Source organism: Strongylocentrotus purpuratus, unplaced genomic scaffold, assembly GCF_000002235.5.
Source record: "Strongylocentrotus purpuratus isolate Spur 01 unplaced genomic scaffold, Spur_5.0 spur5_scaffold_10, whole genome shotgun sequence".
NCBI lineage: Eukaryota > Metazoa > Echinodermata > Echinoidea > Camarodonta > Strongylocentrotidae > Strongylocentrotus > Strongylocentrotus purpuratus.
Window position 1 is genome coordinate 25,351,741 of NW_022145595.1, and position 24,903 is coordinate 25,376,643.

Here is a 24,903-nt window from a genome sequence, read left to right on the forward strand (position 1 = left end):
CCACTGATTACTGCCCCTTTTACTTAGACACATGTTCCTTTTCTTTTCAAATAAATGTCCTTTTTCCATCTGAGTGCTCCATTTTCATTTATCCATAACATGTGCCCCTATTTTTTAAGCGACTAAGAGCAACTCTTTTTCTTTAACCCCCCCCCCCCCAAGCTTGTGTCTACGCTAGATCGCATTTATAGTTGATATAAGTGTGTTATATAGTTTTCAGTCTTTCATTATCGTGATTAAAATCCCAAGCTGTAATTTTTCGCACAGCGACCTCACTTATCTTGAAACTTTTGCTTCCATGTCATGTAAGTGAATATTCAGATTGTGCAAAGTAACATGATGCTTAAACAGTAGCTAATTGGACCATGCATGTTCAGTTAAAAGAGTCTGAGAAACAAATATTGAAATCATCCCTCATTATTGTGACCACAATGTAAACAATTTTATATTTTTGCTTTGAGATTTCCCTTTGTATGTGCCCTCCCCCCCCCCAGAAAGTGTCTTTTTTTGTCCCCCCTCCCCCTGAATATATTGATTAGTTAGTTAATTCGGCGAGACATTGCTGCGGCCAGCTGGTTAGTTCGAGTGAACAGCAAACACTTAGCTAGATGTATTATGCCATGGCGCTGTGCGCATCGACTAATTTTTCAGGAACTTAGGCACCGTGTTACACTTTAAGACCATGTTACACTTTAAGACCTCAACAAACGACCCCTAAACGTAATTAGGCAGCTCAGATGCATGATTTCGGGATTTGTTGGGTCCCCTTCTTGATCCACTACCACCGCACCCCCGTGAATTCTTACAACACCACACCAACTATATTCACCGTTTGCCCACGCCCTCATCATAAAGGCAAGAGGGTTCACCGACAACCAACACCGGCACGAACCGCATGAACACGCACGCAAGGCATTGTACAATGACAGCGTGACCAAAACTTCTAACCAATCAACAGTAAGCAGTCCTCTACTCTTGTAATTGAGGTAAGCTTTATTGTGAAATTAGTGATAACTAGATAGTTCATATTATCAATTTACACCTTATGGTATTGATATTATTACACACACAGCAGTATGGTGACAGTTTTGATGATTTTTGGCGTTGCGGTGTGCCATCGCGTGGTGGTGGTGCAGGCTCCTCTGCCGCCGCTGCGATTGGGGCACCACACTCGCCCCCCGCCCTGGGATGCAGGCATTTGATGATGGGGAGTCGCGGTAGGGAAGAGCCGTGCACGGAGAACATTAGCACTCTTCAGCTGCGCGGTGCAAAGTTTATGTTTTTTAGTAGCCTACATAGTACAGAGCGGGTTATGCTGTGTGTATCACGGAATATGCATCGGGCTTCTATAAAAGTAGAAAGCAAAAGATAGAGCAGTAAATTCACAAGTTGTTTGAAACATGGATTCAGAAGAGCTGCATGGTTGTGAGGCATATGTTGACAAAATTGATGAGTGCAAGATGAAAATCATTTACTCTTTGATTTTGTGATACCAATCAAACCTTTTAGTTGATTTGAATATTCATTACTTGATGTGGGGAAAGTGAGTGATAAGTAATATATAACTTGTGCTCAATATTAAAAATGCCCCTGTTCGGCTTAATCAAATCATATTGTTATTAGTTTTCATAATATTATTATTATCATTATTATTATTACAACCAACTACTACTACTACTAGGCCTACTACACTACTACTATTGGTGGTAATAAAACTAGAACTACTAGTATACTACTACTACTATGTAGTAGTAGTATAGTAGTAGTAGTAGTAGTAGTAGTAGTAGTAGTAGAGGTTTTTTTAATTTTTTTTAAATAATTATTATTACTAATTATTACTATTGATATCATTATTATTACTAAAACTAAGTAGTAGTAGTAGTAGTAGAAGTACATGTATTTGTATTATCATTACAACTATTATCATTACTATTATTATTATTATAATGATCATCATGTTTATCATCATATATAGTAGTAATATTTTCATGTATGTTTTTCTTTGAAAAAGGAAATAAATGAGTCTAAAAACTCTGAATTGATATGATGATCACTTTAAGTGGTGAAGGGAAATCGAACCTAGATAGCAGACTATTCTAGAAGAAAGTAGAAAGAGCAGACAAAAAATGGGAAAGTTATGATTTTTAAAAGTTATAATCACTATAGATATGGGCTCTTCAAATTGGCTGAATTTATATTTGCTGAATCGATATAATGTCTCGGTGTAGTGGCAGACAACTTTCCCATTTGTTCATAAACAGACAAATGTCAATTTTTTAATTTTTTAAAAAGTATGACTCAGGAGGGTTTTTTTCTCTTTAGAGGACCTATGATAATATGATGTGACTGCTATCCATAATGTATTTTGAGTAGCTTAAATCCCAGGGGAGAAGGCACTTAGCCCTAAAACAGAAATTGATGATATTTTTGTACATGACAACAAGAAAGTTGTCCATGTATTCATAGCAATCCAGCGATTCAAACATTAATAATTCTCTTATTAGTACAATTTATTTCAAACCTTTACCATTCTGTTTATCATGTTTTTCTGCTACATACAAATAAACTATTAATTACAAGGGTTATATTGCCCTTTGAAGAAACTGAGCATGCAATTACTATTTCCCGTATATGTCCTTTCATGGTTATCTAGATGTAACTAACAAGGAATTTTGCTGTACATAGTACTATTAAGTACTGGAAATATGACTAAAAATACATACTTTAACAAACTGAACACAGGTCCCATTGTACTCAATATAGGCCCAACACCGTGAGCTATTACATAATTCTTATTGAATACAGGACATTTTCCAAATAAAGTTGATGTGATATTGTTAGCAGCCAAAAGCTAGGGTGTTAACGCATATACCGTACTTTAACACAGATCCAGTTAACACCTTTCTTGCTCTTAACAGACGATTTAGGCCTAAACCAAATGAAACTAATGTTTCACAGTTTTATGATCCATGTGTTGTTTGAGAAAATTGAAAAAGAAAGAAACTACGTGACCCGTAGCTAAATAGCATTTCTCTTAACTTTTTAATAGGGTGTACATGTATAAATGTTATCAATAAAGAACTTTGTTCAAGTACAATAAAGCCATTACAACATTATTGCACAGGCATAGTATCTAGTGTGTTTACCGTAGAAGATGAATTGTATGTCAACATGGTTTTCCCCTGCAGGAATATAATCTTTTCAGAGCCAGAAGGGCTTTAACTTGATGTTAGAGTATATGACTTGATGTCCTTCTGTCTACAAACAGACATTTTGTTTAATGGAAACAAGTGCAGTACAAAGGTTGCTTGTTTGCCGTTAAACAATCGCTTCGTTTACTGAAAGAAATTGTGCAAACAGTGTTTTATCATGGCTGTGCCTGGCAGTCTCATGTCTTTGATTAGAAGTATGATCAATATGAGCTGAACATGAGAGGATAAAATTCATCAAACATAACTTTAATTAAGTTTAATAGAGGTAGTTATGATTAGGTTATGATTTTGTTTGTGGTATGATTGATTATAGTGTGTAAAAAAGATTTTTTGAGGGTATTTTTAACATGGTTGTAAAAGTAGTTGAATTTGGTTAGTATGACTTAAAATAAAAGAGGAAACAACCTTGAAGAGAATAGGAAAAACTGAATGGTAAGGAATTATTTTCTAATTATGTAACTTCTGAAGAAGAAAAAGAGTGTATTCTGTCAGTCAAAAAAATAAAAGATCTGACAAATTTTGTTTGTGGATAGTCTAAGTTAATTTGGCTGGCCTAAGGCAATCAATTACCAACAATTACTTTGCTCTGTTGTACGTGTGTCTAGGGTTCCGTGCAAGTAAACAGATTCCAAAGTTTATGATAAAATTGTATCTTTTAGTTAAAAAAGAAGATGAGAGGGAGAAGGAAAAATTCCCCTAAAAATGGGATGAAAGATAACCTACCGTCAATCCCTTCCTCATGCCTTGTTTGTTTTCTCCTATTGTGCAAATACAGAATTGTATGGGGAATTCGAGGAGAGATCCATATTCCAAAGGGCAGATGTTGTGTATGCTTACATTTTGAACTTTAGCGCTTTGTTGCAACGCCTTTCTGAGGTAATTGAGCCAATAATGAATTATACGTGCGTGTTTGCGCTCCGGCTCAGCAAATGTGATAGGAGACTAATCCACATTATTCTTAGCAGGATGGCAGACAGCTATTGTTTCTCTACCTGCCATTGACACTTCGCCATCTCTTTTAAGTTGACAGAAGTTAATTTATATGCACCGGTCAGACAGATTATTATCCACTCTTCAAGGTAAACCGGACTCTGTTTCAGATATATAAACAGCACTGTACTTTTGTGAGTTTCTTCCATTTGTGCAACAGTATATCACAGATGATGCATGTATTTCTTGAAATGTATACCAGTAGTTTATATAACTACATTTATATTGCTGTGAAAGGGTGTGGCTGCAATGTGTGGCTGGTGTGAGTAGAGTAAGTATGAGAGTATACAACATTTAAGAGTGATTGAGAAATGCATTGGTGGAAGTAGAGAGTGCCATATATTCCTGTGCATGTTTATGAGATTTTCTATGGTTGCACAGGTGTGTTCCTGGGCCTCTATACTGCTTTGGTTGTGTAAAGATGTTGCAGGTGAATTCACATTTAATACATTCCCTGTTTCTCTCTGTTTGTAAAGGCTAAAAAATGTGCAGGTCTGGTATGGTGCTTTCTTTAGGAAATAATGTAATGAAATTTTATTTTGTATTGAAGATTAACTTACTCTGTTCACATTGATGTATGTTTCATAAATGTATTGTAATTTGTAGGTTTATTTGCATTTTCTTTTTGTTTTGTTTAATATGTAATTGTTTGTTATTGTATTTTGTCTGTTATAGCGCTTAGAGACTTCGGTGGTAAGCGCTTTATAAGCACCATTTGTACTATTATTATTATTATTAAAATCGAGGTTCTTTCGTTTTATAGAGGTGCTCTGGTTTAGTGGATAAATCTCTGGAGTGTTAATTGCAATTTACGAGATTTGAATCCCGCTGCGGCACTAATGTTCTTTGGCAGGACATTTTAGTTTAAATTTGCCACACTCGACCCAGCTCGTAATTAGGTACCTGGTTGGATTCATTCCTTGAATGCAGTAAGCGATACAGTTGCTGGAGCTAAAGCCGGGGTAATAATTTCTGAATTCCTTTGAAAGTGCATAGAGACGTTATATCATAATGTGATACGCTATTCAAAAACGGGATATTATAATACTCCCTTGATTTATTTGAATAGTTAACACTGCTTACTTTTTCTTCTTTTTCCCATAATCTTGTGTTCTGACTGTGAATTGACCTACACCAAATCCTGTGTGCTTCTAGAATCTTCAGTTTGGTGTTTATAACTGACTGGAAAAGGAATATTGAGAGCAAGGCCGAATGATCATCTACATGTTGGCTTGCCTTGCACTGTCTACCTCTTTGTAATGCAAACTTCAAGCAATTTCTGTGCAAGATTTCATATCAGGTGAGTTACAGGAAGAAGATGAAAATGATCTTTTAAGTGTTGATATCATGTCTGTCATGATATGACAAAACAGACCAATGATTAATACTGGTCTTTCCAAGCAGTTGTACATCATGTTGTCTGTTTGGAGCCAGAAGGGAATTAACTCACAGGCTTAAAGCACTTCTGGCTCTCAACAGACAATATATAATGTTAATATCATTCATGTATATCATGATATGACAATGATAACTGGCCTTTTCAAGAAGTTGTACAATATTCTGTATTGCCAAAAGATATGTTCCTAGGAGTATCCTTTGCATTTGTTCTATCATTAGAACATTTTTGCCCCAAAGTTAGATATATTGTATTAGAACAGTACAATTTTTTTATTATTTTCATTTAATTTAGGTCAAGTAAAATTAACTACTGCATGAAGTTTCTTTTCCCTTTTTTTAAATTGGGTACTTTTCTATACAAAGTTCAATGACATTGGGTAAATTTCAACACAAATTTTTATTAATTCAATTTCATTTGCAGATGCACTAGAGAGGCTCAGAACAATTTAAACCTGCAATATATTCATGGTTTCAAAACAAAAATATCAAGTAACAGCCAAACTGAGATGGGCTGAATAAAAGGACTCGGAGAAGGGGATGAAAAACTAGGAATTAATATCGTCTGGCCATATCCCTTTTTTTAAACTCTGCATTCAAGAATATATTTTAAAGAAATCAATGAGAGCCAGAATGAAAAACATTCCAACAATTTTGACATATAAAACTACTTTTTCCTAAGTGGAGACTGACCGTTCCAAAGTCTATCAGTAATCTATCCATGATTCTCTATTCTGCTAATGCGAGTAACGGTCTGAACAGGTTTATATTTCATTCTATGAATAATTCCCAGACAGTAAGGAATACGGGTAGAACATTTGGACTCATTCAAAAAAATCAGACAAATTATATTATACCCATTTGGTAGCATAACTTTGAATATATTATTCAAACTGGTTTCATTTTAATTCTAGACTTAGAATGACTTGCAATGTTGTTAAAATGGAAATAAAATATGCTTCATGGTATAAAAAAGCACTAAAAAAATGATTTAGTGATAATCCTCTATATTTTCATGTTGTCCCTAGGACTAAAATATTTATGACTCACAGAAAAAATGCTAATTTGGGGCAAATTGAGGAAAAGATCAAATGAACAAGTGACCAATATACCCAAAGAACAAAGATGCCTTGTACATTTAACAGAATGATTCATGATTATTTTGATCGGTTATCTCTTACTGGTTTCAATCATTGTTTGCCTTTCTTTCTTTCTGTCTTTCTTGACAGATCCTATCAAGGCAAAATGTCCTGCCTTTTAACCATCTTAGTTGTAGCGGCTACTGTATCTCTTGGTAAGAAAAATCGCTTGGTTCTTGGTCTTATCAGAAAGAAATATCTGGGGAAAAGAACATATTGACAAACTACTAGAAAGTTGATATATTTTCAGCCCAAAGGTCTAAAGTGAGGAATGTTTGGGGAATTAATGTACATGCCTCCATTTATAATCTGAAGTGATAATTGTGATGTTTGTGTAATTACATTTTACTATATGCTCTAGCGTGCTAGGTTGATCATTTTTCCATTACATATTTTATGCTATGCATTAATCAGTATGTAAAGCTTGGCATCGCACACACTCACGCATACACATACACATACACATACCCACACACGCACACACACACGCACCCGCACACACAGACACACACACACCCCACACATATAGTCAATCTTTCCATTTCTTTTATGTTTACTTTCGATTAATTATTGACTGAAAATGGAGTTGACTGTAAATCATGTGCAATGTGCATGTATCAGTAGATGTCTTTAGTAAACATAATAATAATTGTAATGGAAATAATGATTATAATAATAATAATGATAATGATAATGATAATAATAATAATAAAACTAACACTAAGTAGCATCATAATAATAATTATGATGAAAAAAGGAGAATGAGGATGATGGTAACTTTAATAGTAACAGGCTATGAAATATAGAATGAAGATCAAAATGGGGAATATTATGGATACATTTTCGAGTCCAGAGTATCAAAATAGCAATAAATGACATGAACAGGAATAAACTGTCCATGTTCCATTCCGAGTCAGCATGCCCCCAAACTGTACAAATAAATGTTGCTTTGCGATGCCTGCATTTGAAACATTAACAAATAAGATATATATTTATATGTTTAGCACCTGCCTTAAATGTTTTTACAATGTTTACCTTTTGGGTTTGGTTGAGTTTTGTATGGTTTTGATTACCTTCGATCTAAAGTTCAAGATTCTAATGCCTCGTTCACAATCTACACTATATATGCCGCCTTCAAAATCCTGCGGCAATTACAATGGCACTCAACATTGTGAGTTACGTAAATATACTGTTTTAAATTGTACACTCTTTTTAAAATGTAATGTATATCCATGTGGAATGCAGTATATATGTAACTGTGATCGTGATTCAATAAATACCATATCGTACCATTTATTTATGGATAAAAGATAAAGTGGTTTTTAAAAAAATTTACTGTGTCATGTTAGAAAGGGGCCAAACAGATGCGCATTTTATTGAATGTGCATAAACATTTGAAGATTTATTGATATGATGTTGCGGAGGTAAAAGCTCAAAGTATGAACTATATATACATGTACCATCATAATCATTAACTATATATCATATTATATATTTTTTCAATGGAGTTACAAAGGAAATTAAACTCTTTTATATCGGTATGTTAATGGCCTAGGTGCATATCATATGAATTTTAAATGTAATATGGGTGAACTTCAATCATTACACATCTTATGAAAAATATCCTTATCAGATAAAAAAAATGCTGTCCATGTTTCGGCTTACTGGTCGTTTTTAACTGTCATGAATGTTATATGTTGTTATTTGGTAGGCTAAATATTCCTGATGATATTTTTTGCACTGTTGAATAGAGTGATAACGTGTCCTCTTAACTTCAAAGCTGGTCCAAGGCTTGTTACCCTCTTGTACAATTACAGTACCTTGTTCTGCTGAATAAACATGTCATGAAACATTAATTAATACCACAAAGAAGTAGAAATCCATCAACTTAAAATTCATGTGTGACTGCTAATCACATTGTTATCTATTTTTTTAAAGGTAAATTTTAATAAAAGCTTCAAATCTCATTGAGATCTACTATGTAAGCCACCAAAAATCTTTTTTTTAAGGTGTTTTTATGAATAATTATAATCTGAAATTGTCATCTAGCTGCCTATTTGTGAAAATGCCACATCAAGACCCAATTTGATTTTTTTTTTGGAAAATGGCTGCTATTTTAAAGAAGAAGTTGAGTTCTGGGCCCCATTTTACAAAACTTGTCATCAGTGACAAATGACAGTTTTTGTCGTAAGCTAGTGAAATCCTTGCTTCTGATTGGTTATCAGCAGATTTGTTACTGATTTTTGTCATTTGTCATTGAAAAAAGGCTTTGTGAAATGGGTCCCTGGGCATGCAAAAAGTGTTTGGAAACTATTGGGAAAGGTTAATAATGAACCACATCAGAAGTGGTTTATATTGTGCGTTTTTGAAATCTTCAAATTGATATTAAATAGACTCAGACTTGATGGAAGACACATTCACTGTACATGGACATGTATAATGATGATACTACACAAACATTCGACATGAAAGTTTGGTCCAAACACTTCAGATGTTACATTGTATATCAAATATGAGCAGGGCATTTGACAAGCAATCGTTTTAGGGTACATTTTCCTTCCTATTCTTCCACACTAACACAAAAAGAATGAAAAAGCCTACAAAGTATGTTTCACCTTTCCCAGAACTAAACCTTTGAATGTAGCCCTTGTTCCTGCTAATGCATTGTGGAAAGGAATGTATGGTCTAAATATTTATAAGCATTTATTCGATTGAGATGATTCATGTGACATAAAAAACAGACCTACAATCATTTGTAAAAATGCTACAATTTGTTAAATCTAGCAAACAATACAAGCTTTCTGTAATATGAAAATTATTGTTACTATCAAGTATGAAGGACATTGAGTAAAGGAGATGCAATCAACTGTATCTTTTTATATTCCAATGCCCTGAAATAATTAGACAACTTCTGCTGTTTGAGCATTATTCCAATGAGGAGGAGTAATATTTTTTTTGTACAGATGTAAATATAATATTTTTGTCTTTCTTTTGAACAGGTCAAGGAGCAGTAAATTGGGAGGAAGACTTGGAATATACAGAGATTTCTGAATATTTAATACCAGGTACCGTATTACAAATTTATGTTGCAATCTTCCTTTTGTCACATTTTTGCATTATCAATACATTGGTTTCATATGTTGAAAGGACGTGATCAGAATTTTTTAAAGAGATCAATTTAAGACAATTTGTGCTAACCTATTCTATTGTCTAGATACAAATCATCTTTGGATTATGTAATATGTCATTGTAATGTTCACACATTTCAATAGGTAACGCACAATTAATGCTCAATTGGAGTTGCCTTGGGTTTTATGTTTATTCTTTGTGATGGTGGTAAATTATATACTCTCTAGCATGAGTCATCAATAAATTTAATTTCTAAGCACAATTTTTTTTAACCATTTTTCATTCTTTAGTACATGTTACCATAAAGTAGCTCCTACTTGTATGCATATTTAAGTTCACAGTGATTAATTACTAATAAATTATATTTAAAGTTAACAGCTAAATTATTCAGGTGCCCTTACTAAGCTTTGTAATTTTTAATAAATATGTGAAAAAAATAATATGCCTCGCTCTTATGTTTCTTGAGGTTACATATCAAAGCTTGCATAATTTGCCTGAAATTTCTCTAAAAATACCTTCAATATTTTGAGTAATCCTGTTCTGCTACATATATTATTGTGAGGTTCTTATGATATTGATTTTTTGCTCCCATTAGTTGTTTCTTTTGAACGAACAGGTGTCTCTCACAAATGATTCAGGAGGATTGGAAGTGTTACGATAACAATACATCTGTAAAATATTTTTAGAATGGAAAATAAAAGTGCCATTTCCATGACAATATATGGGCGAAAATAGAAATGGTCTGAAACAATCTTAGAGAAAAATCAAGAAATCACAATAGTGAACTGTGAATTTGATTAATAACTAGTTTTTACTGTACTTGCAAGGCAAAGCTGCACAGGTAATGATAGATGTTCTGACAAAATGGTTTCCACTATTCTAAAAGGAAATTGATTTTTAAACAACGGTATGCACTAAATTGATGTTATGGAGTGAGTTGGATTCCTCAAATAATATACTACGGCCTCTATGTATTTTTCCATCAGATGATTATATTGGAACTCTCTTGGCCACTGAAACTACTGATGCATCAAAAACTTTCCAATACGGCATCTATCGCATAATTGCTAATATCCCATCAGGTTATGTTGATGCCTTTGACTACCTAGAGGTCGATCCGAATTCTGGCAACGTCACCGTAAAAGCTCTTATGGATTTTGAGGTAACAACAATAAATGCATTGTTTATCACATGTTCTATCATAAATAAATGATGTGACATATTAGCCCTGCATTATCAATAGTAAAACATGACCAAATCTTCTTCTCTTTTCTACTTTATATTAGTTTTTCATTGTTGTATCTTTACGATTGTTTATTATATATTATTACTTCCTTCGTTAATAATCATGATTGTTAATAAGGGAAAATTGAAAAAATGTTGGAACAATGGTGCTGAAATGGGAATGATCAGGAAAGGGTCAAAATTTCACTAGGATTTTCTAGACTTTTCTTCACAGAAGCTCTAATGGGAGGGAGGGTCTTATCTGGAAAATGTATGAATGTGCATTTGAACTGTATCCTCTTCCAAATGGTTTCTAAATTGCTCTGAAATCGATTGATTAAAATTCTTCAGTTGCCTTCTATTGTACATGCCTTTTGCTTTTTTGCAGGTGTAATCCTTTCATCTCTCGTTTTATCAATTTTTATTCAATACATATTTGATAAGGATGATTGATAAAATTGACTTAGATCGAAAGGAATAATGCTGACCCTTTGTTTATCCATTATGAACAACAGAAAATAATGATTTAGGTATCAACACTTTGCTTGGTCAGAGCATTAATTTTGTTTTACCTAAATCTGATGGCAGCAGTGGGATTTGATACCATACCATATAACGTTTAATTAAAGGTAATGAACGAAAGATGATAACATTTGAAAGCAAATATGTACAGAATGACGCAATGTAATAAACACTTCCTGCCAAAAAAAATAAATGTGATCAAAGTTGGAAGAACATCACCGCCTTAATATAAAGATGCCTGTGATACATGTACTGGTAGATTGCTTACTGCCAGAATGATCTGTGTATATGAAGGATGATAGTCTTCCATTTCTGATATTGCTGACTCTCTTTTTTGTACCAGAAATTTGATCAAATGAAAGCTGAATGGGGAGCAGATACTGTAAGGGTAAGTGAGAAAAACCATGTACATAAGTTACTCCAAAAAGTTCTGCAATTCAGGTTTGAGCATTAAAGTAGACATTCATTGAAAATTACAAGTATGGGCAATAATTGATCACTAGAAAGCAGAAGGCTTGCAGGTGAAAATTGTATAAGTTTTAGGTCAACTGGGTATCGGACAATACAAATTTACTTAAATAAAAGCACCTCTCAGGATCTGGGATATACGAGCCTATTGCTAGAAAATTGAACAATGTTTTGATGATGTCACATCAGGAACCAAAACTGTGTAAGCAGATGACATATTACTATTAAAGGTAATACAAAGTTTTGGTATGGGGTCATGAATTTGGTTCAAATGAACATATTGGAAGCATATGCAATCCAACAATATTGAGTGATCGTTGTCGCGGTTGAAATCAAGTTTAAAGTGATAAAATTGTAAATAACAAACTCCCAATGTTGTATAGCTCCCTCTCAAGGTCAAGATATTAATTTAGCTATAAAACGGTGTTTCTAGACTAAAATCGACCAATTAGCTATTCCCGTTTGAAAATTATGTATCACAACTACATATTCTGAGATTTTCATGGTCACAGCTACCATTGTACGGCCGTAGGCGCTTTTTGAATTTCATCAACATTTACCGGAGCACCGGTAAATTTTTATATTCAATTTTTCTCAAAAGCAGAAGTGTTTTAGGGGCTAAAATTTCTAGAGCTCATAATACATCCACAGGGTCATCCGAATATATCAAAATTGTAAAGAATCACCATCCACCCAGTATTCAAAATTTCCCAAAACTTTGTATTACCTTTAAATGAACATATTCTCGGTGTAATTATTTCTTAGTTATGAGTATGATTAATTTAAAAAATGAACTTATTTCATACCATTTTACGAGGGAGAGTGATGCTGATGCTGATAATTTAGGGCAAGGACAAATGATCAATTGAAACACACAGAAATCAGCCTAATTTTAAATTGAAAATCCTACTGACTAATAGAATGGATGTGTACATTCCCGATCGAAATACCGCACACGTTGGTGTACGTTGCTGAATCAACAATGGTGCCTTCCGTACGAGCTACAACAGATTTTTTTTTCCCCTTTTTTCTTATTCTTTTTTATTAAAATGAACCATGTCTGAAATTTTTAGTGAGGTAACAGATCAAACAGTTACAATGACACAGGCACTAAAAATGTGTGCTTGTTATGGGACATTGTCTGCTTATGCAAATTCAATCTCTTAAAACACGTCACAAACTAGTATTCAAAGAGCTTGAGTGCGAAACTGGGGAGGTATTTTACCATTTAAAAATTGATAATAATCATATCTTTGAATGTTTCCAAGTAGGTGATTTTGATAAACTTGTTCGATCTAACCTTCTCTCATGCAATGATACAAATCAAATCAATATTTAAAATCAATGAACCTCTAATCTAATATCTCTTTTGTTACTGTATTATCATACTTGCATTGATATCATTGAAAAGCATATTTATTCCCCTTGACAATGAGGCCCCATTTCTTATCATTATGCAATCATGGAATATGCAGTACACCTGAATACGGCCAGGGCCAACTAAGTCGAAAGTGAAATGTTGCAAACTGCATTGTTAATTATTTTCAACAGTGAATTTTTTTAGAGGATTGATTTCGTTTTGAATTAAGTTTAGGCGGTCACTGTCATATTTATCAATTTGCATATTCTTCAGGTGTAGATTCGTACGGCTTCATAATATTGATGATTATATATATATATATATATATAAATGTGAATGTAAATGTACTCATGTTGTATGAAGGGTTTTAAGTCGACTCAGAATTTTGTTATGATGTTTTTAGCAAAAGTATGTCGCTACCATTTCAATTTTAATTTTTCTCATAGTTCGCAAGAGAACTCCAATTGTTGTGTCGACTTGTGAAATATGTTCTTCAGGTCACGTGATGTATGCCTGTATCGCATTCATGGCCAGCTATTATTATGTCTGATGAACATACAAAAGGATTTCTGCTTTATTTGAGATTTTTTATTAATGAAATCTCCTTTGTTTTCCTGAGTGCCAAATTAGAATCTTCCAGTATTTAAACGGTGGTGGGCACACCTTTTGGAAAACGCACATCTTTTTTGTACACATTAAATAGATTCACTGTTTTATTTTACTTCCCTTTTTAGAAGAAATTGGAAATATACACCAAACATGTAAATTTTTTGTATTTTAAAAACTTTATTGTATATAGAATGAGTCATTTTAAAGGCACACTGTCCTACTTGTAGCTACTTGCTCCCTCTATATAGAAAACTTCCCCAATCGGTGCCTGTTGGTCCCCCATGATCCTCTTTTTCTTATGTTAAATGAGAGCTGAGTCAATGAGATAGCCACCTGTCACAGTGACCTCGCTGGCTCGCTGGGCCATCTAATCCCTTCTTGCTGAAGTAGTAAAGCCTACCTTTAAAAAGAAAATTGTGGTCTATTACAGTTTATTGCATTTAATTTTTGTATAATTTTGATATTTGTATAGATTCCTTTGTTTCTTCGAGATATCTTGGTTTCTTGATCTTTTCAGACTACAGTAGACTTATTCATCAGAAATGAGAATGATAATTCTCCGGAATTCCAAGATGAACCTTATTCTGCAGAGGTTTCAGAGGTAAGTTACACATATCACTTCAATGTCCTTAAAAAAATATCTTTCCATCCAGAATTTTAGGAATTACACATTGTACATGAACAGTTCATTTTATCATGAATGAATGAAAATGATTTAATTGTCAATACATGTTATTATTACGATTTCTAAATGGCAATGAGTAAAGCAGTGGGAAATTTGACATCATATATTTTTCTTGTTTGATTCAATAATTTTTGTTAAATATAATAACTTTTTATTCCCATTTGAATAAATTCATTGGGTCATTTCATATACATTTTAAAAAATTTATTTCAAGTATGTTTTAGTCGAAAAATGATGAATAATTGGTGCCAATTTAAGGAGAAAGAAGTGATCTATTTAAGAACACTGTGAACTGCTGTGGCTTGCCTATATGATATAAAATTGGAGATTGAGGATGAATAAATAAAAGATGGGAAGAAGTTACAGTTGAGAAGAAGACAGAAGTGAAAATAGCAGAAGGGGGGGGGGGGGGGGAGGGGGGAGATAAAGAGGAGATGGTTGAAAAAGTGGAAAGAACAATATCAAAGATGGAATAGGTAAAGATGAGTAAAGATCGAAGTCTTACTCTGGAGAATAAAAATAGTTGTAAAAGGACATGTCAAGAAATTATATAATACAACTAGGGGTAGATTGAGAAAGAGCAAGGAAATTAATGGAAACTTATATGTTCTTTGTAGTTTATAATGAAGGTACATGTTTCATTATTACTTGTACAATCAAAAGTGAAAATGAACTTGTCTTTGACAATTGCTTTCTTAGTAAATCACACTAATGACAGTTTTAATGCCTATTGAACATGTTTATATTGGCTTTGATTGATTTTGAATTGAATGATAAAGGAATCTTAGATTTGATAGGAAAATTAATTTAAGTAATAAAATGAATGATTTAGTTTATTATGTTTGATTATGTAAGTCCTGGATGCTTGCAAAAAGCCGGGAGAAACTGGATCGAAGCTAGCCCTTTTGAAGAACACTAAGTGTCATTGCAGGAGGAAGCTTAGGGTGGGGGGGGGGGGGCTATTATAACAAAGAATTATACAGGCATCTCACACCATTGTCAGTACGATTTACATGCATCGTAAGAGGATGTTGCCTCTTTTTCAGTGCATGGACCCAGCCTAAGAAGCCAAAGTGAGATCATTTCTAAATGTCTAAATTAATTCAAGGAATACTTAAGTTTAGGATGAAAGAATCTTTAAAAAAAAAACATGGAGAATATTGCTAAGTGGCAAAAAGCTTGTTCACCCAGATGGAGTCTGTTCAATGTTGTGGTTGTAGTATTTTCATATTGTGTTATGTTTTTGAATTCTCTAAATTTCTTTCTCAGGCTGCTGAGATAGGCGATAGTGTTACAAATGTGACTGCCATAGATGGTGATACAGGTGATACAGTATCATATGAACTTTTTTCTGGTCCGGTGAGTTATGAAGCACTTTCGTCTTTGATAAAGTCTATTTCTATTTTTAATATGTTAAGCTTGATCTGCTTCTCAAAGATTTCCCTTATCTACAAAAATGGAATGGATCTATAGCTCTTGAGGATGATGGCCTATATGTGTGCCAATAAAAGAACAGATCAATAGCAAAACTTGAGGTCTCATTTTGTATAGCAGAAAAAGAGGCAAAATATGATATTTTGTAAATAAAATTGAGATAACTAATAAGGGGGATATATAAAGTGGTAATCGTTTCATGTATTTGCACTGCCTTACGAAGAGAACTCTCACATTGATATCGTACACAAAAAACATTCAAATATCATTTTCGAATGTTTGTCAGTGATGCATTTATGTCTTTCATATTTCCACATGTCTTCCTGTAAAAATGACCCTCTTCTTTCATAAGAAGTCTGATCTATATAGTGTTCACTTTGATATTTGTTCTTATACATGTATCAAATATCTGTAGACTGAGAAAAGCCACTCCCCTCTACCCCTTGAAATACAATTCATAGGTGTAGACATTCTACTTATCTTTGTATTTATGACCAACATTTTTGATTTTTCTGGACTTTTCTAATGCGTTATGATTTTCCTCACTACCGTCACTTCGTGAAAATAGGGACAAATTTAATGATTTTTGTCACTCATTTTCGTGGTGGATGTTGTTTTAGTCCATTTAAATAAAAAGGAGTAATTCCTCCAGAAAGGGATTTTTAGGTACATAACATCATCTATCTTCACCATATAGTGATTAAAGGATGGCATGCAATGAGAAATGTTGTAGAAATCTCTTGGTTTAACTCTTTATATGCCACAAAAATGATCTCCCTGTGGCACATTGTATTTATCATGGGACATATATACCAAAGATTTTATGAATATTCATCTATTTCCAGTGCAAGGTTGATCTATACCAATGTCAAAAGAGTTGTCATGGAGATAATAAAGAATGTAAATATGTAATTTCGCAGATCCATTGTGTTGCACAGAGCAATCCTTGTGTCAGTTGGTGCCTATTGTTTTGTGCAAAATTGCATGTTTGGTAAATGAGCAACCGTGTAGAGAAGGGAAGAAAACAAAGGAGTGGATAATTTTTTTTATATCACCCAACCAGTAAGAAAATATGATATCGCCCCATGGACGTTATACCGAGTAATTATATAGGTGATCAAATTAACTTTTTAGAACCACTGAAATTATTAGCTACATAAGGGATTACTACCCTATATCACTTAAAAGTTAACTTATTACAATAATTTTTCATTCTCACAGTCCTCTAAATTTTCTCATACCAAGCATTTAATGTGAATTTTTTTCCAACATTTATTTTCAAAGGATTGCAAAATATATAAGTTTTAAAGAATTAATCCATTACAATAACAATTCATTCTCACAATTCTCTGCATTTGCTCATACCTTGCATTTGATATGAAACTTCTTTCCAAAATTTATTTCCAAAGGATTGTGAAGTGGACCATTTTAGGGTGGGCCAAACATCAGGTGAAATCTTTGTCAATGGTATATTAGATTATGCTTCAGTTGTGCAGTTTGTAGTCTGCGTAATAGCAATGGTGAGTATATTTGCCAATTATTTCACAAATTAAAGGACAGATCTGTTACAACTTATAAAGCGCTATGCAGCCAAAAAGTGAATAATTAATTTGCAAATATCTCTTTAAAAGACCTTTGTTTAATTTGGGCATAACCATGTGAACTTAAAGTATACCAAATGCGAGTGTGTATACTGGTGCGTTGAATATAGTCTACCATCAAGTCATTTGTTTTTTAATTATAAGAGTGTATTTGTCTGTTGAGAGCCAGGAAGCTAGGTTATTCAATCATGTACCCTCACACAGTTTTAACACCCTTCTGGCTCTCAGTACCATGTTTTTCTAATGTTTATATTGCATGTAACACCAATGGAATAACAGTTTCTGTATTATATATGGACAATATAAATACAAATCTGAAACTTGAAACTTGAACTTGATAGTATGATAGTGATGGTTAATTTACCTGACAGCTAAAGAAAGCATTAAATGCTTGTTAGTAAGCAACCAGAAGACTGACGGCGTTAGGTCCTCTTTGAGGGACCTGGTAATGAGGATTAAAGATATAAGACCAGTTATATGGTCATGCGATTGCAATTGTGAAAGAAACGTTGTGGAATCGATCAGAAAAGGTTGCGGTCATCTAGCATTTAAGTATTGGTGTTACTGCAAGGTTCTGGAATCATCAAAATGATAAGAAACTTGGCCCAGTCTTGGTAAAGTTACAAGCACTGTACACAGAAAGATGTATATGGGACTACGCGACATGAGCATGACACGCGCGCGATATCTATCAGGTCCAAATAGATATAATAATTTACCAAACACACACTGTATATCAATTAGTAGGCGTAAAATCTGTATCATCACGTATTAATTTAAAAATATATTTTTTTACATGATTGGTAATAAGAGCTTCCATTTCATTTTTTTGAGAGGGGGGGGGGGCATTTCCAAAACTGGTCTTTACCTTTAATGCCTCACCAAAGAGCACTAGCGCATCGCCTTGGTTTCAATCCTGGGTCACTGAATTACGAGACCAATGCTCTACTGACTGAGCTATCGCGCCTCCTTGTACGTGATCTTTTCCTTAATCAGTATGTCTCCTCTTTTTTGTTTCACCAATCACATATGATATTCACAACAATGAACTGTTTGTCTTAATTAAACATCTGTATGGGCATACTGCAAAAACAATTTTCATTCCTTAAGCTGTACCCATTTGGCATTCCACAAACCATTGGAGAGAAACAGTTCATTTCGATTCTTGCTACATCATATAGCAAAATAAATTCCCATAATGCATTGCACCCCTGATACCTCAGAGATTTTGTAGACACACTAAGTTCCTGTGATTCTAAAAAAACGTATTCTGCTATACAACGATATGCTAATAATTCATTATCTGTAATTCTTAATCTCACTCAATAGTTACAAATTTTGAAAAACACAATAGCAAAAAGTGAGCATATTTATTAATTAAAAGTAATATACCAGCATTGGAAAATGCCAGCGCTAGGAGAAATTCTAAAAAACTTTGCGCAATGCAACACAAGAGGCTACTTTTCTCAGGAATTATCATTGTGCGCTATATATTGTCAGTAATTTTTAAGAATTTCCCGTAATATACGGCAGGGTCATGTATTTGAAGATACCAAAAGTTTATATTTTTAGTAAATTTACATCATTAGAGATTTAGGCATAACTACATTTTCTCATTCTTAGTCCCATTGACAGTGAAGTGTGAGTCCAATACTGTGTGGCCCGTTTTGACCGGAAGTTGATGTGACCACAAAATCCTGGTGATTTCGCTAGTAAAACTAGAGCGTCACTGACTTAGCCTACGTGTAGCGGAAGCATCTTTGATTTTTTAATTGGTCGTTTCTTTATTTTCCAATACTCTCGTTGCTCCAAATGCTCCGTAAAAACTGCACAAATGAAAATAGATCGAACGGATCATAAATCAACTGTTCATGAATACATATTATGCTTAGAGAAAACCTGGTGACTCGTATCAATAATATCCACCTTACAGCTAATTAACCCCTTGTTTTAACCTTTGTTTTAGCTCTTTTCCTTATCTCACACATTAACTTGTACTGCATGTATCTTTATAACTAAACCATCTATTAATTATCAATATAAACTTGTATAAATCATATAACTACTTTCTCATATTATGCACCCTAAGTACTCATCTTAGTACATTGACTCAAACTAGGCAAATCTTTGTTTACATTCTTGCATACGTGTACCTTTCATTCGCATGCCGTAGTGTACATTACATAACAATAACATTCGGTATGTGAGCCGACCGTCTCGGCTACTGTGCAATGTAAGTTACATCCATGTAATGTACACAACGAGTTAGGTGCGAATGAAAGGTACTTAATCATAGAATATCGCATCATTACAGCATTTATATACAACATTCATCACATTGCATCATTACATACCTTCATTCTGCCTTCTTAAAGTGCATCAAACTTCCATACTACACAAGGATGCCTCCAATATCAACGGATTTCATCCACTGGAAATCAAAAAGGGTGCCATTTCTTTACACGAATTTAGTAGCCTCCAGATGGCGCTAAACATAAATATAATCAATCTACTTGATCGACTTAATAAAATGAATTCACATCGATCACTGAAACATGGCTCCTTTAAATTATTCTAAAATTTACTAAACAATCGATTGACATTATTAAGGAATTACCTATCGATCCCTTCTAACCTATTTACTGAATGTAGTTCAGCACTCTTTATGAAAATTTCTAACCTTTGCAATATCGATGACAAAAATATATATTATATATTTATATCTCTGTCTTGAGATTAATTTTCAAAAATCACATAGGGCACATGACACACTATATCAAACCATCAAATAAAAATTCCCTGAATAGTATTAGCTTTAAAACACATTTACGTGGAAATACCAGTTCTATCAGCATTACTGACTCGGCTTGTATTAAATAAGTCCATACACAAGGTTTCTTCAACAGCTATATAACAAATGTATCTGGCTTGAACCAAACCTATACTGTGCTGTTTACCTTACTGGATTTAACAAAATACTTTTAAATTCTTTAAACAGATTTTCGTCTCAATATGAGTCCAAATGCAATTACTGATAAACACTGTTTTCATGCTTTATCTAGAAATGTTATTTTACTAGTTTCACATTTACCGGTAATCTTAGTAGCTATGAGAAAACACAAAAAACATGGCTTATGTTTTCAAAGTAGAAATGTTCACATTTAAATAAATATCACTTCATGGTGAAAAATGCTATAAATGCAATATAACCACTATACTACCAACAAATATCTGGAATTTAGCCATTTTTAGCCAAAAAAAATAAATTCCCCTTTTTGGAATGTGATAGCCACTTAATCACATAAACATGGACATTTCAGTGGATTAGCATGATAAATCGATTCAGAGATTACTAGAACTGACCTGTGAAGAAATAAATGGTTATTAGACAAATGCATAACAACACATGCATACATTTAAATGCATTGCAGTTTACAATGAAAGTTTTATGTCTTTATGGAAAATTTGTCCAATTGCAATTTTCACAGTTCAATTAGTCTCAATTCAGGCAGCAGAGTCTGTAATAAATGAATTTGTATAGTCTCACGTGCAGACCCTGAAGAAGCAAACAGCCTTCGTTCTAGACCGTTTCAAATAAACGTTTCTGGGGATAATGTAAATTAATTAGTCTTATCCACAGACCTGTTGTTTCAATAATTCCAGTCTTGACTAGAAATCTTAAGGTCTTACTTAAATAACAAGTTTAACCCTAACTAAATGGATTCCCCGCGAAATTATCAAATGTCGGGTTCCTTGGCCGGGAATTCCTCTTGGTCTTCACGCGGTAACAGAAGCACCAGTTTGTGGATAGGACGCTCCGATTCTTGAAGAGGGTTCTTACGCTTACCACTATTACCTACTCTGGAGTCCCTCACAGCAAGTTCCACTTTGCGAATATGTCCATCTTCAGATGAAAAGACTCTGATGACACGTGCTAGTGGCCACTGGTTTCTGGGTGCTTTCACGTCCTTCACAATGACAATGTCGCCGACTTCAGCTTCAGGTTGTGGGTGAGTCCACTTCCGTCGGACTTGCAGGTTTTGAAGACATTCCTTCTTCCACCGATTCCTGAACCCCAGAACTTTATGAGATGCTGCACTCTTGGCTTGAAGAGCTGTGAAACGACGAAGTGCTTGAATGAATGAATCGTAGTCAAGCTCTAGATGACTATCTTTCTTGATTTGACGCCTTTTCTTTCTTTCAAGCAGACTCTGGTTCTTCTGGATAGATTTCAGGATCTGAATTTCATCTTCAGAGGCTTTCTTCTGATCGTGCTTTAGAATTTCAATCTGTGCTAGATGAAGATCCTGCACAGTAACACCCCCTTTGGTTGTTGGGTAGTCACTTGCTTTCTTATCACGCCTGTCTTTACAATGTACTCTATTAGCGGCGTCAGTTAATCTCATGTAAGTACATTGACCATACCCTGTTGTACTTGCATCTGCGAAGTGATGATACTGTACCGACTTCACGGCCTCGAATTCAGCAGGCTTGTAACATCTAGGGATAGAGAGTGATTGAAGTTCCAGTATGTCTATTCTCCATTTCTTCCATCTTTCTCGCAGAACATCTGGAAGCAGATCATCCCAGTCTGCTGTCAGCTTACACAATGTCTGGAGAATCTGCTTCCCTATAAGCATAACTGGTGCCAACAGTCCTAAGGGGTCATAAATAGACATGACTGTGGAAAGTATCCCTCGCCTGGTTAGGGGCTTGTCCTGAAGTGTGATTCTGAAGTTGAATGCATCGGATTTGACACACCCTTGTACACCAAGAGCTCGCTCTAGAGGTAAATCATCATGATGCAGGTTAATCTCTCTGACATTCTTTACCCTGTCTTCCTCTGGAACAGTCTTCAGTACCTCTCTTGAATTGACAGCTTGTGCTGCTCCTTCATCCTTTCTATCAAGGAAATCAGCTTCCATCAATCTCGTCACTCTTGCAGGGGTGATCTCCTCCTCTACTGATGTGTTATGAGCGAACAACACATCCTTGTTTTCTGTCCTTAGCTCAGCAGCAATCTCACAGGCTGTCAATTGATGACTTACACCGACGGGATCATCCTCATAAGCATACTTGTGTTCATCTTCCTTCACATTACCCAGGATGCTCCATCCAAGGTCCGTCCTTAGACCATACGGACCATTATCATCAGCAGGAGGGATGACATCTCTTTGTATGAGTGCCCTTGCACAGTCATATCCAATCAATAAACCAACTTCACAACTTTGCAGGGGCATGAGATGATGTGAAATCTTGGATAAGTGAGGGATTCTCATTGCCATCTCTGGAGTGGGTATATGATCATGGTTTGCTGGTATAAACCGTCTGGTGTAGGTTGTCGGGAGAGCGAACCGTTGTTCTCCATCAAATGATCGGATGGTCAGACCCTCTATGCGTTCACTTGGTACTCTTTCATCCATAGCAGACATCGTTGAAAGAAGGAGACTGACAGGAACTCCCTGCAGATTCATCTCATCCTTGGTTTTCTCTAACATGAAAGTGGTGTCAGATTGGGTGTCTATTAATGCATACACCATTCGTTCATCTGATATGGTAGGATGAGATAACCAAACAGGAACTATCATCGTGCTCTTCATGGTGGTCAATCTACTAGTACCGGTAGGTTGCTGACTAAATGAAGCATGAGACCATGACGTCTGAGTTTCCATGGGTCTGTCTTCTACATTTGTCTCCGTCTTTGGTTCTGGTTTCTTCCTATCTTCATGGAGACAAGATGGATGTCTCCCTTGACAAATGATACAGGTACTTCTCCATCTACAATGCATGGACATGTGGCCTGCCTTCAAGCATCCATAGCATAGACCCTTCTCTCTTATGTACCTTTTACGATCTGTCATGTCCTTTGCTGCAAATTCACTGCATTCTTCTAGGAGGTGATCCTTCTTACACAGGTAGCAGGAGCGTTGAATATTTCTCCTCTCCCTCTGTCTCTTGTTGTCTGAATTGGAAGATGTAACATTGGTATTGAGAGTTCTAACATCTGGTACAGGCTTCAGGTGGTGTAGAGATGTGATTGGATAACATGCTATCTTAGCCTCTTCATCTATGAACCTCACAAATACTTGAAAGGGAGGAAACTGACCTTTCATCTCTGTCCATCCGATGACCTTACGTGACCATCTCATCACAAGCCAGTCTGGCAATTTGGCTAAGAGCTTCTGATTCTCCCTCTCATCGTTTAGGTGGTGTAGATTTCCAATCCTATCCATTGCAGTGACACATTGGTGGAGAAAATCAGCTAGCTTTCTTAGACCAAGTGCATCTTTCGAAGAAATCTTAGGCCATCTGTCTAGCTTGTCTCTGAAAGCATTTGCTATAATGAAAGAGTCTCCATACCTCTGCTTAAGAGCTGCCAGTGCTTCTAGATAAGCTCTCTCATCTCCAATGAGTGCATATCCTCTCACAAGTTCCAAGGGCTGGTCTTTGAGATACTTCTGCAAGTAGAAGAAACGATCCATAGGCTGTATACCGCTTTGTTCAATGAGAACATCAAATGCATGCTTCCATGCTGGGTAAGTCAATGGATCTCCTGCAAAGATTGCTGGTTCTGGTAAAGGAAGCCTCGTCATCCTCATCTGTTCAACCAGAAATCTCATCGTCTCAGCTTGAACGTTCTGCACACTGTCTAACTTGGGTTGACTAACTTGACTTACTGCTTCAACTTCTTCATGGATGTCGTTTATCTGGATGTCGTTCACCCAGTCCTGGCAATCCTGTAGCTCCTGCGGTTCAACAGGATGAGACTTCTTCGACTTCTTAGATGAAGTTCGAGATGAGGGTCTAAGGGCTATCAATACATCAAGAGTCTGTTTCATGATGTTGTTGTGTGCTGTTTCGACCTCATCTAGCTTGTCATCACTGTTGTCTTCAATTTTCGCAGTTGCTCTAAGTGTAGCCAACTCTTCTTGGGTGTTTATCAGTTTGTCTACAGTACTTTGTAGAGCATCTCTGGTCTCCTGTACTGTCGACGCTTCGCTTTCATCACCAAGTAAAACTCGCAACTTGTTTGCGGTTCTATTCCAGGACTTAATGCAGCTGTCATACTCTTTGGATTTAATTTCCACTTGCCATTGTAGTCCTTTCTCTGTGGGCTTGGGTTCACGATGGGGTC

General features: G+C 35.0%; 1 protein-coding gene across 2 annotated transcripts in view; it reads left to right on the forward strand.

Moving 5' to 3' along the window:
• The first annotated feature begins 871 nt into the window (after nucleotides 1-871).
• Nucleotides 872-24,903, forward strand: part of LOC594286 (cadherin-23) — a 67,732-nt gene continuing 43,700 nt past the window's right edge. The window contains exons 1-9 of one of the 2 annotated variants that reach the window (XM_030979889.1): nucleotides 872-986; nucleotides 5,358-5,502; nucleotides 6,827-6,891; nucleotides 9,736-9,801; nucleotides 10,852-11,027; nucleotides 11,955-11,999; nucleotides 14,566-14,649; nucleotides 16,003-16,092; nucleotides 17,577-17,687. In XM_030979889.1, coding sequence (XP_030835749.1) covers nucleotides 5,462-5,502; nucleotides 6,827-6,891; nucleotides 9,736-9,801; nucleotides 10,852-11,027; nucleotides 11,955-11,999; nucleotides 14,566-14,649; nucleotides 16,003-16,092; nucleotides 17,577-17,687 — 678 coding nt within the window. In that variant the 5' untranslated portion in view covers nucleotides 872-986; nucleotides 5,358-5,461. Of the gene's footprint in view, nucleotides 987-3,929; nucleotides 4,292-5,357; nucleotides 5,503-6,826; nucleotides 6,892-9,735; nucleotides 9,802-10,851; nucleotides 11,028-11,954; nucleotides 12,000-14,565; nucleotides 14,650-16,002; nucleotides 16,093-17,576; nucleotides 17,688-24,903 lie in introns of those variants that run through there. The other variant, XM_030979890.1, reaches the window with a different exon arrangement.